The following is a 21654-nucleotide window of genomic DNA, read 5'->3' as shown; positions in this document are numbered from 1 at the left end:
AAAAGCAATGTTTTCATTCAGATAACTGAGAAGACAGGGATGGATCTTTCTTCCATCTATAGCTGAATCCAAGGACTCCAATGATATCACCAAGGTCCTGTGTTCTGTTGTTCAGCTCTGTGTTCTTTTGCATTGCTCTTGTTCTCTCCCACTGCAGTCAGGCTTCCCTCAAGTTGCTGGAGGAGACGGCAACTAGCAGCCTCAATTTCACATCATCCAAGCACAAGGATACTAAAAGCAAGAAGTGTCTCCACTAGCTCTGGCTGGAAAATCTTTAGACGAGGACTGTAATTATTCATTCAACCAGGATCACTTAATGGGAGAAGAGCGGTTCCCCAGAGAGGAATGCTGAGCAGATAATGAATGTTCTCTGAAGTGTGTATTTACTGAGCGGCCATCTACATATGGGAAAGGGAGGCACAGAGAAATGAAGTAACTTTTCCACAGTCACACTGTTGGTAGGTAACAGAAGTAAACAGAAATCATGCCTTCTCACTCCTACCTCATACAGTGACTCTGCCCTTGCCTGTATAACCATGTTATTTCCATGGTGTAAGTATCTCTATCTCACCATTTCCAAATGAAAGCTAGGCCCGTAAGTTTTCATAAAGACTATAATGTCATTCCATTGCATCTATTTCTTTGTCTTCTGCATATACATCAATAACTTCACATTCAAGGAACCATAATTATATTCACCTTTTAGCTTCAGTATTCCTGGATAACTGGCCTTGTGAAAGAATCTAATGGTTTTCTGTCGCTTTGATGTTACTTTGGTCTTGCTGCCACACATTATGGGCATTTTATAATGCATTTTAAGGTGTTTTTAAAAGTCACTCTTTAGAAAAAATACAGAATTTTAATAAAATTACATTGACAAGTAATTATTCCTCATTCCTTAACGTATTCTCTAATTTTTTGTGATGGACATAAACAATAAAGTGATTTACTGTAAAAGTGGTTCATCTTTCTATAAGCAGGCAAGTGGCTGATTTGGCGGGAAGAGGACCTGACCGACGGCCAGCCCTCGTGGATTCTAGTTGGGCTGTGTCAATTACTAGTTGTGTGGATACCGAAAATGGCTTAGACTCTGAGCCTCAGCATTCTCACTTGCAAAAGGGGAATGGTACTTTGGCCTTATTTTGATACTTAGAGCAGAACTCATGTACCGTTACAAAAATGATACAAAAATGTCAGTACTTCTACATTTGTTTAAAAGCTGGCTTTCCCTAAGACTGTAACAAAATAAGGAGAGAACATGTGAAAACTGTTACCTCAGTGGAAAGATCGTCTTGGAAGAAGTGATTCGATTTTCTAGAAAACTCAACCCAGAACACCTTAACTGGGAAATATACACACACAGACATAAAACTGGAAGGCAAAAATGTTTCTTCTAAGATTTTCTAAAGTTCCCTGATTCTTGTTTTACAACTTATTGATATTTTCTTGTGCCTCTGCCGTGCTGTCAGAAATTCTCATTTTGAAGCAAGGAAACTTCAATGAGAAAAGCATTTCAACTTTTGGCTCACTACAAATTTTCCCTTGGGAGATTATAGTTCTAGATGTGCTCCAGACATTAGGTTCTTTGTTGCTCCAACCAAACCCGGGACACCACCCAGAAGTGCGCAGCGCCACCTCCTGGAAGCGCGGACAGAGCCAGCCAGCAGTAAGCGGCTGAGAGCCGACCACCTGTGTTACGGTCTGTGTGGCTCTGGTGACTCAGACACTTCGGGTGGTTTCTGTACACATACCCCTGCGAGGAACTCCAGACTTAGCCGCGTCTTCGACGCCTCAGCTGAGTAGAGGTTCTTAACCCAGCGAACGGCAAGGCATGTTAACAGTGAGGACCCTGTGTTTAAGGAAGGGTGCTCCACAGCTGAGACGGTTCTGTGGGCAGGGCTACGTTAGGTGGGTGGGAAACCAGCCCGTGAGCGGAACGACGCTCGGTGGGCGGAAGGACGCTCGCTGGGCGGAACGACGCTCGATGGGCGGGGCTTATCTCCGTCTGCAGACCAAGCTCACGGGGCAGGACTCCGCCCTGTGGGCGGAGCTTATCTCGGTGGGCGGAAACTACGACCTGAGAGAGGACCCTTGACTGGCTGTCTCATTCCGGAACTTCCTGGATCCTGCGGGGGCAGATGGCGTTACCTGGAGCTTAAACCCCTGCACGAGGGTATCGGAGGACTGGTGAGAGATTAATTAAAAAATTTTCCGGCGCGCTGGCGTGGAGTTTCCGAGGGTTGAGACAGGATTGGCTGTCCGCGGGCTGCTGCCGTCTGGAGGCTCCGTTCCGTCGTCGCTTGCTGCCTTAGGCAGCCCTACTCCGCCGCAGGCCTGCTGGCTCAGGCCTGAAACCCCCATGCCTGCTGGGCCTTCATCCCACGGCAGGGTACCAGCTTTGGGTTGTTCTGTTGTCACCAGTTTCCACGTGGTTGTTAGAGAAAATCCCTATCCCACTACCCCCCCAGCTAGGCTCTCACCTTCTCCACGAACCTTCCTCAAGTCCCCAACTCTACTGGATGTTTTCCTTTTGTGACTCCACTCGTATGCTGTCAGTTACAGCACCTATCTTTATGTTTCTTGTGTTTGTATATGTTTTATATGTATGTATATAGGTTCTGTACCACACTCGGTACATAGTAATTGATTAATGAATACTAGACGAATGGTTGGATTTTGGTTACTTATTGGAAGGATTTTAGATTATTTAATTTGGGGGTGGTTTATGTGTATTTTCTGCTTCTATAATAATCATGTATTTTCTACTGTGTTTATTTATTTATTTTTTAGAAGGAGTTCTATTGGGGTTCGGAAGCATTGCTGTCTCTGTTGTTCCTGAGGCTAGACATTGAAGGAGGAGAGATACAATGTGAGCAAAGGGAAGAAGGGAAGAATGTGCAAGGTGTCTTCAGAGAGTAATTAGTAGACTAGAGTCGGTATAGAGAAATAGCAGGAGATACCTTTGACAGATTTATGCTAGAGTCAGGTTTCCAGCGATATGTCAGGACAAAGAATATTGCTCCTTGTGGGTTGGAGGAGCCACTGAAGGATTTTAACATTGGGACGGTTCATTTCGTACCACTACGCAGGATAGACTTGAATGCATGTGGCTTAAGCCAGGGGTTGACAGTCTTTCCGTAAAGGGCCAAATAGTAAATATTTTAGGCTTTGCGAGCCACAGTTGTCGCAGGAAAGCAGCCACAGACAAAACATACATAATCGAATGGACGTAGCTGCGTTCTAATAAAACGTCATTTACAAAGACAGGTGCCTAACCTGATTTGGTCCATGGGTATAGTTTGTCCCAACCCAGAGTCTAACCAAATAGTCCTAGGGACTAAGGCAGTAACCCAGTCCTGAACTAGGCAGTACTAAATCATGCTTTTGTACTGCATTTTTATTTATATTTGAGACCACATCACATAATGAGAGCTCAGGATCTAGTCTGCTTGGCTTTGAATCTTGGCATTCTCTGACTACTAATAGTGCAGCAATGGGCAGATTAGCTTCTCTTTGCATCAGATTTTTTTTTTTAATCTGTAAAATGAGGATAAAATAGTACCTCCTACAAAGTGTTGTTGTAAGGAGTAAATTAGTTAAAATACATAAAATGTTAGCATAGTGCTGTACATGTAGTAAAAGCTTAATAAATCTTAACTATTAATATTTTTTAAATTGTTCCTCATGTGCATTGTTAAAGACAGGTTTGAGAGATGTTTCTCAAGTAGAATGTATAGGCTTAGTGTGTTTAGCTATAAAACAAAGATAATACCTACAGTTTTTAGGCAAGAGCCATTCACATAGAGGTGATGTGGAAGTCATGAAAGTAATTTAACGTGGGGGTTAGGAGGTGTAAGATTAAGTACTGGTTTTGAGGAGGTGCACACAGGAGTGAAAATGGGGCAAGTAAAAAGGAATGAAAGAAGGAGAAGGGAGTCAGTCCTAGAGTATGAAAGGAACTGGAATGGAATAGCAGTATGTAAACTAGCAGAAGGATGGATGGTGATGGTTAGAATTGTCAGATGCTGCAGAGAGCTGAAAAAAAAAAAAACAATTGTTGTGTTGAGAATATTAATTAATCTAACTGGCAGAAACTAATGTGGAGCCTCTTATGGGTCAGGTGCTGGAGATGCAGAAAAGAATTAGCTACACACTCTGCACTGAAACAGAAAAATCTAGTAGGACCAAAAGGACATGGAGATAATTTTTATACAAGCAGCAATTTTAAAAATAATCAGGAGGAAGGTGGAACTTCTTAGATTTAATTGGTACCTTTACTTCCAAAAACTGAAATTGATTTACAGTTCATGAACATGGGCAACTTAATTGAGCTCCTTTTCTTTCTTTCCTAGACAATGGCCAAGAACAAACTAAGAGGACAGAAGTCCAGGAATGTATTCCACATAGCCAGCCAAAAAGGCTTTAAGGTTAAAAATAAAGCAAAACCAGTTACCACTAATCTGAAGAAGGTTAGTATCACTTATGCACTCTGACTTTATTGTTTACAAGCAAAGCATAATTGTAAAGCTACTGAAAAACTGAATGCTAATATTTAAAATAGGTTCTTAGCCTTTCCTACAAAAGCATGATGATTTTAAACATTTGTTTTAAAAAAGAAAAAAAGATGAAGAAAAATAAGCTCCCTTTCTTGAATTCAAATGTGCAAAAAGAAGAAAGCATTTTAACTGCAAATGTATGAGTCTCCAAGTAACAGTTTTAATAGTTTTCTCAGAGCATAGAAATCATAAAAAAACATGGTATGGAAAAGTTATCTCTTCAAGAAGCTTTCAACAGAGTCAAGACATGGAATGTCAGTCAACACCCATTCTTTTTCTCCTCAGTAATTCTTATTTCTCTGAAGATATCTAGAACTCAGATAAAAACCTAAAAATAGAAGATAAAATATTTTGTTTCTTAAAATACAAAATTTGAAAAGAAAGGAGTTACTTTATCTTTATTTCAAAATATTTGGGGAATGGGAAATTTCTTCAAGATTAAGTAGACTCCTTAAGAAGATTATTCAAGAAAATGTTTTCAAGCTTAAGTAGTAGGTGGAGTCACCTCTAGAGGACTTAGTAATTATCATAATGGTCCATAGAAATGTAACATTTTATCTTTCAGTCTTCATGAACTAGCTGAGTTAAAATTTTTGGTGGAGCAATTTCATGACTTTGGAAATGCTAAAAAGGAAATAAAGCTGGGTGATATGACTGGGGTTTGGGGGTGAGTTTTAGATAGAACTGTCTTCAGGGTTGACATTGAAGCCAAGACCTGCCTGATAGGAGCCAGTGATGCAAACTGCTGGGAAGTGTTGGAGCAGCATGTTCTAGGCAGAAAGAATAGTGAGTGCAAAGACCCCCCAGCTGGGTGAAGGCTTGGTATATTTGAGGAAAATTATTTTGTTTGGATAGGAAGTCCTAGAAGCTTTATGGATGCTAATGGAAAAGATCTGTGGGTAGGCAGCCTGGTTGGAGAAAGTATCGAACACTTTTCTGAGAAAGCAGCCTTAGGGGGAGGTCGTACAATCACCAGGTACTATATAAGTGGTAAATTGAAGTTGGTGGCCATGAACTTAAAGTGAAGCCAGTCAGCCAGCTATGATTTTTTAGAGCTTCAGTTTTGGGCTCCAAAAGGCTGATACTTGAGTTTAACTAGGTTGCCAGGCAAGTCTGATTGAGGGAGAGAAGAGAAGTAGAGTTAGGGTGTGAAGGAGTGACTGATTAGTGGTCATGGAATCTGTGCAGGCTAAAGGAAAAAGTGGGGATATGAAAATGTGAACAATAGTGAACTTGGTGGGAAAAGATTTCAGTGAGATTTAAGAATTATTAATAAAATAAGTGAATAGAAGGATAGGAGGTGGTGCAGTAACAGGTAATGATGCAGCCTAAGGTAATGCATGGGAGTGATGGCAAGGTAGGTCGTGGAAAAGACCCCTGGAGATGAGGACCTGAAGAGATTAAGAGGCCACAGGATAGGTTTTTGTTGTAGCCACTAAAAAGCGACGCCAGGCGTGAGAGGGGTCAGTGAGCCATGGTTTGAGATCTTTCACGAAGGAGCAAGTAATCATGGTGTTGATAGGTGACAGTAATGAGGAGAGGGGTGTCAGAATGTCCTGATGCATAAGATGCAAAAAAGCCAAAAGTTTTGAAGGAGAAATGGTTGGGGAGCAGCTGTGAAGAACAAGAATACCACCCTCACCTTTCAGATTCAAGTGAGGACGGCTACAGGGGCCACTGTCCTCAGGAGACTGCCAGGCACTTCTATCAAGGAAGGATTCAGAGACGTACTGTTAGAAGGACACTGGAAGCATGCTATCCAGGTTCCTCATTTTACAGATGAGAGACGATAGCACCGTAGCTTAGAAAGATAGTGGTCACATATTTTGGCCTGCTTATTCCAGGAAAGTCAAAGTATGAGGTATATTCACATAATTCTTATTTTTTAAAAAACAGAACCTTTTGTCTAAAATGTCCCAATAAGACTAAGAATTTTAGTGTAAATTGTCTCCATAAATTGGTAGGATTGATAAGAGTTTATAGGTTTGGGGGGTAACAAGATTAAATTAAGGTTGCCTATATTTTTATCCTTAATGGTTGTGAGATCATGGATTAATGCTCTTTTTCTTTTTTTAAAAGATAAACATCATGAATGATGAAAAAGTTAACAGCGTGAATAAAGCTTTTGTAGATATGCAAAAGGTACTTGTACAGTTCGTAAAAGGCCTTTCCCTTGAACCTCTGCAGAAACAGCTGGTGAGTGGAAATCACTTCCTTTTGTTCTGGCTAATAAACTACAAATTTTCAAAGCCTGTATTGATTGTAATTTTTAGTATTTGGCTCTGTAGTATGTATAGCTTATTCAGACTTTAAAACATTGAGTCTAAAATATGGGAATTTATTGTTCTATTTCCAAAAGTACAACTAGAAGAAATTATATTGAATAATAGATATGTCAGTAGATTATGTCATTTTTGTTTGCTATTGTTATCTAAATTTTTAAATGTAATTTTCTCTCCAGATTCCTCAGCAGTGTCATGAAAACGAACCAGTTAATGTTGATGAAGCTACAAGATTAATGGCTCAGTTGTAATACACTGGTGATGCATCAAATTCTCCAAAAAGACCAATAAATTAAATGTTTTATACAATTTTATTTTTAAAAATCTTGTTAATGTACAGGCATTGGCACATTTTAAAAACAAACTACATAAACAGATCTTTCCTATAACCTAGGAAAGTGGAATGTCAGAAGTCAACAAAATGTGATAAACTTAAAGTGCTAAAACAGAAGGCACTTCACAAAATCTGTTCACTGAAACAGTTAATATATCCTAGTTTACACCCTTCACTTTATAAGTGGCAGTGAATGTCTGGATCAGAGGATACACAGAAATACGGACAGTCTCGTGGCAGTAAAAATGTAAGACAAACAAATGATGAGCCCTTGGCCAACTTTTTTGTTTTTGATGACCTTAAGTCTACTTTAACTTTCCTCTCATATAAGGAAAAAAACAGAAGGTTCAGAATGGGAGGAAAAGTTGAAATTCCAGAATGTAATTACTTGAGGGTAGGGAGTTGGTAGATATGAAATCACTTTTTCCCCTGAAGCAATCAGAATCCTTTGTTCTTATGGTTGAAGTTTTGTGAAGTAAAAAAGAAAGTATTAGGGAAGAACATTTCAGAATCAGTGAACTAAAAAGATGTTACATTCATTATTTTAAATACTTAGGTTAAGACGTCTAAAATGTTACACAGTTAGAGGTAGATAACAGTCCCAGGTTTCCATGGAATCTAATAATTTAGTATCTGGACATCAAACAGATCACAAACTCCTTCATTATCATCTAAATTAAAGTTGTAGTCATCTGCCGGGGTCGGAGAAAGCCGTAAAAGCGGAAACACTGCAAGCAAAAAATAAATTCAGTGTTAAAGATGGTTTCTACATACAGGTAATGATGTCTAACATAAAATACTATCAAAAACATCAAGCCAAATTATGTTTCCCCTGTTATACAGCAATTTTTTAAAAATATGTAATAGGAAATGTAATGATCAAATTAATGACTTATATTTTGTGTATATTTTGAAAGATTCTTCTTTAAAGACATTTTATGCATTGATTATAGGTGTTAGCTTGAGAAACAAGTTAGTTTTTATTGGTTGAACTTGTCACTAAAATTTATGATTCAGAAACACTGCTCAAAGTATTTTCTCTGATCTGCTAAATAAGCTACCACTTCGAAAACAGAGAAAGGAACTAGACATAAATTAATAAATATGCTGAAATTCTCTGCTTTTACAGAAGTGTTTGATAAATGTCTAAGTGGTTACTGTGCCATTGGCTAATTTAACAGCTGCTACTTCCTAGGTCTCGGCTATACATATTTGTTAGGAACCAGGACTCTGAATCCAAGAACTTTTAGAAAGGTGAGGCCCAGAGAGTAATTGTTAAAGTAACTACCATATTATAGCTAGTTGATTTTTAAGAATTACTTCAGATTAGACGATGATGTGGCTAATCTTAGTAATACTGACTTCACATTGGCAGCTTGAAGTTGGCCATGGTAGGAGTATTTACAAAACTGTTTTCAGATTTCCTGTTGACTCAGATACACTGTTTTACTCTTCTTGGCCAAATTCTTCAGGTGTAAAAAGGGCTAGTATGCCAACAATTTAGAACTTTATTCGGTAAAAGTGATGAGTATCCCCTTATGAATTCTTTTTCCTCAAAATGCAGGCAAAAAAATCTGAAGGATGCCTGTAACTTACTATGAATCATCATAGTACATTAAGCAGTTAAAAAATATAGGTTCTTCATTTCTTTTAAATCATGTGCCACTCATAAATTCTAGAAAAGCATTATTGATGTATAAGGTTATATTTATTAAAATTTTTAACTACTTACCATCAGAAGACATTAACTCATCAATGATATCTCCACTAATAGATCCCGCTGGAAAAAGAAATGTGATAAAGCTTTTTTTACACTTCTCTTTATATATTTTAACAGCAAAAAGGCAGTTACATTTAAACAGCATATATTTAAACACAGTATATATTAAGCACAGTTATATTTAACATCAGCATCTTGATTAAAAGTACGAAATTAGGGCTTCCCTGGTGGCGCAGTGGTTGAGAGTCCGCCTGCCGGTGCAGGAGACACGGGTTCGTGCCCCGGTCCGGGAAGATCCCACATGCCGTGGAGCGGCTGGGCCCGTGAGCCATGGCCGCTGAGCCTGCACGTCCGGAGCCTGTGCTCCGCAATGGGAGAGGCCACAACAGTGAGAGGCCCGTGTACCACACACACACACAAAAAAGTACGAAATTAAAGTACTAGAACTTTATGGAAACAGAATTTTCATGACAACTAATCTGTACCTGGCATTACTTTTAAACTTCTGAACTCAAGATGTAGCCCCAAAAACTCATCATTGTTTTCCCAAAACTGACTCCTCAGTTTTTAAAGTCAGTGTTACCATAATTCTCCCTATGACTCAACCTTAAAAGTGCAACATCACTTTACAGTCCTCCTGTTAACTTTATCTTCAGATCTCACACATCAAAGGTTACTTATTTTGCCTAAAGAGTATTTCTCAAATCTTCCTTATTTCTCTTTCCAGTCCCATTGTCATCACCCCACTTTAGCCTCAATGTTCTCTCACAGTTGCATAACTGCAAACATCTTATCTTCTGTCTTCATTGCCTCTAATCTCTTCTTCCCAGGGCCAGAAGTCTCTTCTTTCCTAATGACGTTACTTCTGTGTTCACCAGTATACAGTTCTAAACGTGCCACTTCCCTGGTCACAAATCTTCATTGGTTTATAGGTCAAAGTCCTAACTCAGTCTGATATTCAAGGCCCTCTCTAATCTGGCCCCAAATTGTTTTCTTTACTATTTCCAAATACAAAATCATGTACGGAAATGAAATGCTCAGAAGTTTCTTTAATGCTTTGTGAAAGCCAATGTACTAATTGTGTCTGAGCTAAACCATAAACCTGCCTACTTTATTCTTCCCAATTAGATTATAAGCTTTTGAAAGATGACACTTTCTGTTGTGCATCCCTGTGGCCTATGGTGTGGAAATACTTATAGGGGAAGGACATGGGCAACAAGAAGCTGAAAAATATTCTGTGTCCAGTAAGATCTTTTTAGGCTCACTCTTACCTATTGTGAACTCAAAGAGTAGACCACATCCCAAAAGGATAAAGGTAAAAATAAACAAAGTGGAATATATACAATATAGTTATTTTAAATTATCTGCAATACTACGTCTAGATTGCATGGCAATCATTCATTCAGCAACCATGGGTCCTTTATTTGCAACCACTAAGGAGTTGGTAAATACCTAGCCATGTAATAACCAAGGGAAAGGACTGGATGCTGAGGAAATTTTATAAATTTAAGAAATGTGGCCCCTATTCCTGATGCCCAGTTTTTAGCTATTTATCATTTCACAGATCAAACAACTTAGGAAGGCAAGATTTCCTAAATAATTGGAGTTGAGACCACTTATCAACTCTATAAAACTAAGCTTTCCAAATAAAAAGTATAACAATAGAGAATACAGAGAAACAGGAGACATAAGTCACTATAGTTGTCCCTAGTGTGATTTTTATTAAACATAGAACAAATTTCAATTATATATACTAGAGTTACTAAGAGATAAAAGAACCTTACAAAGTAAATCGCAGATAAAAAGCTGACATGTAAATAGTAAAAGGGGGGTGGGGGAACAAATCTGGTTTAATTCCAAAAATGGAATCCTAAGGAAAACTGCAAATATATATATTTACACAGTCTATGAAACAACTAGTAGTAGTATAATTAAAGACAGGATCTGTTTTTTAAATTTTCCTCATAATACATATTCCAGTGCTGGGCACATAGAAGACACAAAATTAATACTTGTTGATCAGGTTTACTATTTTGCCTCCTATACTAGATAATAAAATAACATCACAATTGAGAAATTCAGAAAAGCTCTCCAACTTGTTCAACACAGCATTCATATTTTCCCCTCTACTTTTTAAAACAAAGGCTCTGAACCCACCTGAAGATAAGTCTGTGGCTGGAGTCTGCTGAAGATTCTGGCTTCTTTCGGAGACATGTTGCTCAGGCAAGTTCTGAGTTGCCATGTTGGATTTCTGTGGAGGCACTGGAGTCGAGGGCTGAGAGGAAGGCTGTGTGAGGTCATCAGGTGGGGGAACAGGAAAAACCACGGGCTTAGAGGAGCTGGACTCTTTATTTATAAGCAGCACGTGGATAGGTCCGGAATGACTCTTTAGATTGATCTGGTATTTCTTTTGTCCATTCTGACCCTTTGAAGTTAGTGGGCACAAACAAATGAATAAAGGCCAACATTTCTAGGTAAGCTGAAACATTAAAAATAAGACAGGCAAAGCTATAGGGACTAACTACGAGAAAATTAAGCCGCTAAGTCAAAACATAGAGACCTAGAATGGGATATTGAGTGCTATAAACCACTTGCCCCTAAAAGTAAGCTTTTCTTAAATACTGGGCAACTCCCAGTTGTAGAATTCTGGAAACCATCTATTTGTGTGTAATTATACATGTCAGTGTGCAGCAGCACTCCAAGCATTCTCCACATATATGGAACCCCGTCCCCTGGCATCGGCCGCCATGGATGTGGTCATCTGAATGTGCGGTCTTAAATGGCAGCTATTTCACAGGTCGAAACTTTTTTTCATTCAGCAAAGCACAAAGACAACTGAGTTTTCCTACAGAGATATAAATGTAAAGTCCCTCCATTTCAAAAAGGTAATTTGTATCCCGAGGCTTCAGAAACCAGTAATGTAAACGCCTAAATACAAAGTTCTAGAATAGCTGGGAGAAGAGAGGGAGGTGATAACAGTAATTTTTTCTACCTCTTTTTTGATTGTTATAGTTTTCAAATCAGTTTGTTTCAGGAAATTTGAATCTGAAAACTAAAATCATGAAATTTATATTAGCATAGAGTCAATAAATATCTCTGACTCAATAAGCCAGAAAATGTTTTTTAAAAGACCTAATTTAAAGCAATATATTATTGTTGATATTTAAAGTGAACTTTTTCCTCAGGATTGTTATATTGGTTATAGATATAGTCAAACTGATCTTTTAAGATTATTGACTATATCATTACTCATTCCTTGATGTCTTCTAGCTCAAATAAAATCAAATTTTAAGAAAAGTTAAATGTTAAATGATTCATTCAGTCACTTCCATAATTTTACCAAAGTACTGAAGACATCTAAATTCAGATATCAGTACTTTCAAACAGACACCTTAAAAGCAGTAACTTGAAAGTGTTTGCAATTAGCTCATGTTCAGCTAAAGAAAATATATTTGTCCCTCTTGGAACAGTAGATCCATTTTAACAAAAGTTATCCTACATACATACCATTTCTGGAATAGGTACCTCCAGCTGTGTACCAGAAGGTGCTTGAATGGCCAAAAGTGTATCACCTGGTCAAAAAAATTAAGAAATAAAGATTTTTACATTTTAGAAAATACTACTGATCCTGTAATACAGTGGCCAAGAGCGTGGGTTGGCCAAGAGTGTGGGCTGTGGAGTCAGAATGCTTGGATTTGAATCCCAAGCTAGGTAACCTTGGGCTTTGGTTCTTAATTCTGTAAAATGGAGGCAATATAACTTACTGCATAGGGTTTTTTTTGAGGATTAAATGAGGCAATATATGTGTTAGACCTTAGAACAGGTTAAATGTGTTAGCTCTATTCTCATAAACAAACTGCTTTCACCCAATCTCATGTCAAGTCTGAGATTCTTGAAACCTTTTAGCCTTAGTTAAATAACACTGTTTAGTTGAAGTATTTATACTACTTAAATGACTGGAGACACTAAAGATTAGGTATGATACAGTGAAATCTTAAGCTTAAGTGAACTTACTTTTGAAGCCAAATTCTACAGCAGTCTCTGCTGAGTTGAAGATTAAAAATACTTCCCCCTTTCTTTGAAAACTTGGGAAATATGATGGCAAAGTAGAGCAATAAGCCCACATATATTACCAACGTAATCTTAGATGAAAGTCAGATTCCACTTGGCAAGGTGTTCGGCAGATTATTTTTTGTATGTGCATGATACAAGACTGTCCTCTTTTAATAGGTCATGCACAATTAAATATAAATCTGTATGCAAAATTTCATTTTACTTGTATTATATATATTATGGAAATACAGCCCCCACCGCCCATTTTAGTTACTAATATATTGTCATCTTAAGGGGAAAACATGGAGGCTGGGGATGGAATAGGGTGAGGAATAATTTTCCTGATAATAAAATGGATAAACCTCACTCTGTCCTCATGCTTTCTTTGGGTTCCATTTGTGACCAGCACACTTGCTACATATATTTTCATAAACAGTGGCAATGAGAACCGTGTTCTAGTTCAAGTTTAGTCATTGACTCTGTGATTCTGTGACTTTGAGGCTGTTGCTTAATCGCTGACTTAGGTGCCTCTCCCACACATAGTTTATACCTACTGATGTGGGCAATGAAGTGAAAGCAGGGAAAAGCAGTTATTGTCATGGAAACAGAAATGAAAGCAGCCTATCAACACATAGCACTGTAGAGTGAAACCCAAAAATGTCCACAAGTCCTGAAAATAATGACTTAGGGTGAGTGCATGGAGAATTTTGAATCACGTTACACTAAATAGGTTGATTACAGGAAGAATGTAAGAAAAAATTTACTAACAGTACTTACCATTAAAGCAATTACAGATGTCTTCATGAGTTACATAGGAAAATGTACTGTCATAGAGTTAAGGAAACAACATTTATATCAAGGTCTAGACATTTAAATTAAGATAATAAATCTGAAGGCCAAAATAAAATGACCAAATGCATGAAGGGACTGTCACATATGGTCAGATGAAAAACAACACAAGTCTTCAGTCTGAAAAGGCAAAGACAATCACATAAAGGTCCATAAGAGAAGTGTCCATCCTTTGCTCTAAGAAGAAGCCACTTTTGATTTCTCTGTCATTGAGAACTCTTGGGAGAGAGATGGAAAACACATTCCTCATGGAGACAGGAGCTTCAGGGGGAAGGATATTGATGGGAAAAAGGATGCTCTCAGTGGGAGTGAAGAGCAACTATACAAGCCTCTGCATCGAGAATCTTCTTGGGTCATGGTTTGGGGAATTGGGAGTGGCCACAATCTTGGAAAGCAGTGCAGCAAAGTGCATGATCAACTAGTTCAATGCTTTTTGAATCTTGGGGTTCCACAAGGCACAGTTGAAGACCCCCATTATTATCAAACTGTTAAGGAGTTCTGATCATAGAAAGGAAATAACAAATGAGATCATGGACTTGTTCACCAAAGACAAGACAACACAAAAAATAAATTGTATACATTAGTCAAAAGTTCATAAGAGGTGGTACCAGATAAATGTAGTTAAAATGTTCCATATGACTACAGGTAAGTTCACAAATCAAGAGAGTCACAGATATCTAAGAGAACACAATGACTATAAGAAACACATGGAGTATATCACTAATGATGTTTCCTCCCAGTACAATAGATACTCCAGCCTTGGAACCCCACCCTCCAGTAAATACTGTCTTTGGGTTAATGTTAGGCGGAATGTATCCTGGACTGATTGCAGGCCTGTAATATTTCATTTTCAAACCAAAATTAATTTTTTAAAACTTTGAGAGCTGCTGAATTTTTACTACTTCAGAACACTGAATGATTTAAGTACAGAACAATGATTTAAGTATGTCTATGCACTTAACAATGACTTCCAAATTCGTAGACCCCCTAAGCACACTTTAGCTAGCATGTTACGTCCTATCAATGGGTAGACTGAATGTAGGTGAATTTGTTTTTCTCAATGCAACACAGTAATGATGCTAACTGATGCACTGTATAACTTAAAAAGGTAAAAATTTTTAAATATTAGTATAAATCAGAATTATAAAATTAAAATGTTAATTCACTAGCAAAACTGAACTCTAAAAACACTAGAATAAAGTAACTGATCTTCAGACTGAAAGAATATGTAGATATTATGTATATATATAGCGTATTTAAAAGGATATCTATTATTAATGGAGTCGTCCATCACATTTTTGATGCTTTGCTGTAGCCACAACTTCTGCTGATCAAGTTCTCTTTCCTTCAGTTCTAGATCTTCAATTTCGGCTTTAAGATATCTTAATCTATCTATGACTTCTTTAGTATTACAGCCAGCACCTACACCTCTTAAAAACATATGAGAATTAACATCCCCAGTATCAGACCCAGTTAAACATCACTTAATTTTTGTAGTAGTAAAACTCACTGAATATATTCAAGACAAAAATCTTTACACTCTTCTAAAAATCAAGCATTAAAATCCTTAGAAAATTTAAGCACCATATACCTCTGAATATGTTTGCTTAGACAATTTATTGCCAAGAACAACCAAAGTACACAAATTCTCAACATGTTCTAGTGTGCTTTTTGTCTTCTAGAAGGTCAGGCTGGTGACTGAGGCACCAGAGGATGTCAAAGTCAAATTGTCACACTGGAAGTCTCACTATATGGACTGAGATACTGGTAAAACACATTATAACCTTTTAATATATTTTGGTGGGATTTTTGGCTAAGATAAACCAAAAAATTAAGGCTAAAGGGGACAAATTTGTGGAACAGAAAGTGTTTATCACACTCAAACATACAACAGTTAACAAATGACAACATGCATTTCAACTAACCATTATTTACAAAGTACATAATCCTGTGTATAAGACACAGTTCCTGTTTTCAAGGAGTTTATATTAGGCGGGCAGATAAATACTTAAGCAGAGAGGAATTAATAATACAAAGCAGTATGCAGTGTGTACCAAATGAGTAGCTTGAGGGAGAAAGTAAGATCTGAATTTTAAGAGTGTAAATTAAACAGTGGAGTGAGCAAGGGGACATCCCAACATAGAAGTGACACATACAGAAGCCCAAAGAGGTGTGTCCAGGGACACAGGTGGGGCTGGTGTGACTAGAGTAGATGGCTGAAATAGAGGCCTTCGGAGAGGCAAATGGTAGAAAGGTCAGATCTTACAGAGCACTGAGAAGAAAAAGAAAGGTTTTAGAACAGAGTACTGGTTTGTAACTTACTTCCATTGTATACTATTTTTTGACTTTTTTTCAATTAGGTCAATTCCTTCCAAGACATTGGTGATATCATAAATTCTTCTCTTTTGCCTCACTGCCAAAGTATCTGCAGCCTGTTTAAAAAAAAAAAAAAGGAAAGAACAATGAAATAAATTACATTTTGTATTTTAAGGCCAAAAAGGCTTTGGTTATTAAGGTCACAGCATGAGAGCCCAATCCTAAATCTGACCCAGTCAGCTGCTTGGGTATGTGCAAATCAACCCTCAAACACTGAAAATACCAAAGAAATTATTCCATTTAAAAGCCAGCAGATGTTGGAATGGAAAAAAAAAATGAAGAAGTCGTGACACGAAGCCCACAAAAATTAAAGAACACAATAAGAATACTTCATATCACCTTATGGGCTAATCCCGAAAAGGCACTGCTAATTGTCACTTCCTATCTTATTTCTCCGTTCATAAACAGTCTTGTCTAAAATCAGCCTTAATTACTTTTTAAAACTTTGAAAAATTATATGTCAGCAGCTTTTAAATAATGAAGTCAAGATACTTGGGGGAAAATTCTGAATTATACACACACTGTAATACCTTGAAATACACAATCTGCATTTTTTAAACTCACAGTGAAAAGAGAGGAATGATCATGCCATTCCAACACAAAGCATAAAATCTACAAGAAATCAAAATCTATAGCACAAGGTTTTGGTACTAGCAAACACAAAAGCTTGGTAGTTTCACTCACATTAGGTAAGACCAATGAAAATAATTAACGCTATCATGTCATGAATGAATTGAGGAATGCTGGACAGTTCTTCTAACTAGTTCTCACTCACATGTCTGACATTTGTTCCCCAATAGTACAAACAGAACCTCTAAGACGAGGTTACCTTACAGCTCTTTTTTTCAGAGTGGATTAGACAACAGACTATCTTGAATGTGGAGTCACATTTTAAGATTCATGGTAGTAATGAAAAAACACATTTATGTCCTTACTGACAATATTCAGTACATATGTACAAGATTTCGTTTCATATAGTTAGTTACCAACTACCCCAGGGCTTGCTTCCTTCCACAGGGGGCATGTGCAACCAACAGCAACTGCTTGCTTCACAGGCATGTGGAATCTGTAAGTGAAATGTCGGTTCTATCAATCTAGTCGTTGTGTTACCAAAAATACCGGTTACTGTCGTCCAATCACACAGGTCTTCGGGAAGGGGATTCATGCCTCAAACAGTGGACTAGGAGGGTAAGTAGGAAGTGGCAGAGAGAAGGAAGAACCAGAGCGTGAGGCTGTTTGAACCCCCAACTCTGACTAGAGTTTGGCTCCATCTCTTCTAGAAAACGAGCAAATGAAAAAGAGGACTAGGCATTGTTTCATTGATATCCTCTTCCTTGTACTTAGCAATTTCCTCTCTGTTTCACCTACCATCGTAGAGTTTCTGTCCTTGAGTGTGAGGCTGTCTTTCTGAAGAGCAATCATCTACCGCAAAGCTAACTGTAAAATCTTAACTTGTGAATTAATGTCTCACTTCCCTCTTGAGAAGTAGCCCACAGCACTCCAAGCCAGCTCTGTGTTATCCGTAGCTACAGACTCAACACACAAAAGCCGTCACAACCACAGCAACAGCTCACCAGGTAGGGTATTAAAATATGTTTGTATGAACCAGATCACATAGCTATTCTAGGTCACTGGGCAAAGAGCCATGAGATCTCACTTTTAGCTCAAAATTTGTAAAAAAGTATCTCATTTATAATTTATTACTGCTTAACAATTATAAAATTAAACACTTGATTTCCAAATCTAAGCATTATTTCTTAAATATCTTTCTATTTAAATATATATACATGATCAACATTAAAAAGGATCTCCAGGAAGCTTTTATTTTAGCAGCTGCATCATCCTTCTGAAGTCAGGTTCTGGAGCCAGGCACACCACGATCCAACCCCAACTTCCTGTCTTCAGTTGGCTTCAAACTCATTAAACCTCACTTCCTTTTTGGAAAATGGATAACAACACATGCTGAATTGTGGGGATTAAACTGGATAATCTTAGCACAGTGTCTGCTGCATAATTTAAATATTGGTAAGTAACTGCCTCATCATCAAATACAGGTTGAAACAAGAGATCGTGGGTAAGTTAGAGTTTGCATGTGTACGAACCTATCATATTTTATGTAGTGTTTTTAAAAGTTGCGTGTGAATTCTTAAAGTTTTATTAAGTAGTCCAAGACCTTTGTACTTAATAAAATCATACAAGGAATCACCACCACCTTCATTCATTCATTCAGCACCCACGGGGTGCCAGGCTCGTCTGGGTCTTAAGGATACAGTGGTGACAGAATGAAGTAGCCCACGGCACTCCCTCTTTTGAGGTCAGGGAGTTAATAATGTACAAAGAATTATGTTAGAAGGAATGCATGTAGGAAGGTGCTATATTTAACAGGATTTTCAGAGAAGAGCTCCCTGATAAGGCGACATTTGAACGGAATGAAGTGACCCCTGGGAACACCTGGCAGTAAGTGCAAAGGCTCTGAAGTGGGAGATGCTTAGGTCCTTCAAGAAAAGGCGGGCAGGCCAGTGTGGCCAGAATAGTGATTGAGAGGGAGAATGGGAAGGGGGTGTGTAACAAGAGGAGGAAGAAAGGGGAAGGGGAAGAGAGACAGGGAGACAAAGATGATAACCTGGAAGAGGTAGCAAGGGGCCAGATCACTGGGGTCTTGCAGGCCACTGTAAAGACTTCAGCTTTTACCCCCAGTAAAACAGAAAGTCACTGGAAGGCTCTGGGAACATAATGATTTGGCTCCACATTTTCAAAGGTTCTCTCGGGCTGCTCTGGGTGAAAGAAAAGAAGCCAGTGAGAAAGCAATGGCAATAATCCATTCAAGAGATGGCCATGGCTTGGTGGAGGGGGAGATTGTGAGAAGTGGTGAGATTCAGGATCTGTATTTTTTAGAGCTTTTTAAAATTTTTTTACAGCTTTATTGGATTATAATTTATAATTGCTTTACAACATTGTGTTTGTTTCTGCTGTACAACAAAGTGAATCAGCTATATGTATACACATATCCCCCCACTCTTGAGCCTCTCTCCCACCCTCCCCATCCCACCCCTCTCGGTCGTCTCAAAGCACCGAGCTAATCTCTCTGTGCTATACAGCAGCTTCCCACTAGCTATCTGTTTTACACATGATAGGGTACATATATCAATGCTACTCTCTCAATTCGTCCCAGCCTCCCCTTCCCCCACTGCGTCCACAAGTCGGTTCTCTACGTCAGTGTCTCTATTCCTGCCCTGCCACTAGGTTCATCAGTACCATTTTTCTAGATTCCATATATATGCATTAATATATGGTATTTAGGATCTATTTTGAAGGTACAGCAAGCAGGCGATCCTGAGAAAGGAATCAAGAGTAACTCTTTGGTTTTTGACATGAGCAACTGGAGATGAGGAAGGTTGCAGGAGGAATATGTTTGGGACACTGAAAATCAGGAACACGGCTTTGGACATGTTGACTTCCAGGGGGGAGAAATCAAGAAGGCCACTGGACATTGGGAGTGTGTGGGTTAGGGGAGAAGTCCAAGCTAGAGATACAAATTCAGAAGCCATCAGTAAAGAAGACATTTTAGGACACTGGATGGAACCTACTGGATTCACCTAGGAGGTGAGCATAGAAGGAGAAGATGTCTAAGGGCCAACCCTGGGGTTCGCCAGTATTTAAGATCCGAGAAATGAGGGGCAACCTGCCACTGAAGTAAGAGAAGTAGGAAGAGTGGGGTCTTGGAAGCCAAGGGAAGAGTGTAAGAAAGAGTGACCATGTTAAGTATCGCTGGCAGGGAGACCTGATTCACTGAGACCTGATCCATGGATTAGACTTTGGAAAGATCACGAGTGACCTTGGTCGGCGCCGTTTTGACAGAGTGGCGGAGTAGAAAGCCTTCATGGAGAGATTCCAGGACAGAGTAGAAGGAAAGCTGGAGTGGACAGCTCTTCTGAAGATTTCTGCTGCAAAGAGGAACAGAAATGGGGCAGTAGATATAGGGAATTGTGGGGTTTCCCCAGGAAGTTTTTTTTTCCCTTCATTTCTCTTTTCTTTTAAAGGTGGAGCAATTTCAACATGCGAGTATGCTGATAGGAATGAGCCAGTAAAGGGGGAAGAGGGATAATTCATGATGCAGGAGAGAGAAGGGGCAACCAATAAAGAAACAGCAGTAAGTAGGCAAGGGGGGATGTGAATCAGACTAGCTGAGGATCAGCCTTACATAATAAGAGGGCATATTAATAACTGAAGCTCATCAGAGTGCCCAAGTGCAGCTGTGGGTACGATAGTAGACAAGGTAAGGGGAGAGGTTAGACACTTCCTTCTGGTTGCTTTTTTTTTTCTCATCAGTGGAGGTGGGAGTGGAGGAGTGAAGGGGGAGAGGGGTTTAGTGGTTGAGAGAGGAGAAGTGTGAAATCCTCATCTAGGAAAGCCAGAGAATAAGTCATGTAGAAGGAATGCTGGACCTCACTATGGTCCGGTTCAAGTTAGTGGTCCTGAATTTAAAGTGAGAGCCATCAGAATCACTGTGCATTTTCCTGCGGCCCTGCAGAAAGGCTGGGGTGTTGTCAAGGGACAGGCAGGGAACAAAATGGGTGCATCCTCATCCCATGCTGGCACCGTGGCTGTTGAATACACATTGAGTATGCTTCAAATTTACTTTAAAAGTTTACATTTATCATTCTAGGACCTGACCTATATAGCCATAGGGAAGCATCCGTTAGATGCTCACTTTTTCAGGAAAAACAAACATAACCCTCTGAAAGGCATAGATCTCCCCTCCAAATATTAAACTCTTTTCTAAAAATATGTCACCAATGGTGAACAAACTGATATCCACAGGTGGAACAAAATTAAAACTTGTGATGCTTTTAAGAGGTGGACAAGTCAAATAAAACCTAAGAGCTGAGAGGGATCACATATAAGTGCTAAAAAGGGCTTTAAGAATTTTCTGGCCCCACCCCTTCACTTGAACAAATGAGTCCACTAAGACCAGTGTTAATTCTGGGAGGGAGAGAGATTATGTGGTAGCTTTATTTGGATTAGGATTAGTTGCGGCTCATTTGCTCAAGGATGTTCTTCCGGTGCAGCCTGATGCTTCATTCAAAAGGGCTGATATAAACACAGTAACTCTGGAAACATCCTGTCTTTCAGGTTCTCCATCTGTAAAGCAGGTACTTTACTCTCTTCCAGGACAACAACTGTTGACACACGTGCACTCAATGTCTTAGCTACTGTGCTACAGAGACTAACGTTACAGTGAGGAGGGCCACATCCAAAAATCAAAACTGTGCAATACAAACACTACAAGGGACTTTCCTGGTGGCCCAGTGGTTAACACTCTGCGCTTCCACTGCAGGGGGCACAGGTTTGATCCCTGGTCGGGGAACTAAGATCCCGCATGCTGCACAGCACGGTAAAAAAAAAAAAAAAAAAAAAAACCCCACTACAAAACATCAGTTAGTTATATACACATGCATACAGACATGCCCAAGTGATGGGATC

General features: G+C 38.9%; 2 protein-coding genes across 5 annotated transcripts in view; one reads left to right on the top strand and one right to left on the bottom strand.

The window, feature by feature from the left end:
* Positions 1-2056: 2056 nt before the first annotated feature.
* On the top strand, positions 2057-7147 carry RBIS (ribosomal biogenesis factor). Of its 2 annotated transcripts, XM_059994842.1 has the most exons (5): positions 2071-2187; positions 2791-2869; positions 4353-4469; positions 6636-6752; positions 7018-7147. In XM_059994842.1, the coding sequence occupies exons 3-5, from the start codon at positions 4356-4358 to the stop codon at positions 7087-7089; spliced, it is 303 nt and encodes a 100-aa protein (XP_059850825.1). In that variant the 5' UTR covers positions 2071-2187; positions 2791-2869; positions 4353-4355; the 3' UTR covers positions 7090-7147. The 2 variants fall into 2 exon arrangements, with proteins under 2 accessions (XP_059850827.1, XP_059850825.1); XM_059994844.1 differs by lacking the exon at positions 2791-2869 and having other exon boundaries at positions 2057-2187.
* Positions 7148-7181: 34 nt separating this feature from the next.
* Positions 7182-21654, bottom strand: part of E2F5 (E2F transcription factor 5) — a 28602-nt gene continuing 14129 nt past the window's right edge. The window contains exons 2-9 of one of the 3 annotated variants that reach the window (XM_059994839.2): positions 16117-16226; positions 15063-15224; positions 13723-13766; positions 12400-12464; positions 11885-11944; positions 11050-11317; positions 8905-8952; positions 7182-7900 (exon numbers count right to left, since the gene is read on the bottom strand). In XM_059994839.2, the coding sequence (XP_059850822.1) occupies positions 7791-7900; positions 8905-8952; positions 11050-11317; positions 11885-11944; positions 12400-12464; positions 13723-13766; positions 15063-15224; positions 16117-16226 (867 nt within the window). In that variant the 3' untranslated portion in view covers positions 7182-7790. The remainder of the gene's footprint in view (positions 7901-8904; positions 8953-11049; positions 11318-11884; positions 11945-12399; positions 12465-13722; positions 13767-15062; positions 15225-16116; positions 16227-21654) is intronic. The other 2 variants (XM_059994840.2, XM_059994841.2) reach the window with 2 other exon arrangements.

The sequence above is a fragment of the Delphinus delphis genome, chromosome 17, assembly GCF_949987515.2.
Source record: "Delphinus delphis chromosome 17, mDelDel1.2, whole genome shotgun sequence".
NCBI classification, from domain to species: domain Eukaryota; kingdom Metazoa; phylum Chordata; class Mammalia; order Artiodactyla; family Delphinidae; genus Delphinus; species Delphinus delphis.
This window is presented reverse-complemented; position numbering and strand designations above follow the sequence as displayed.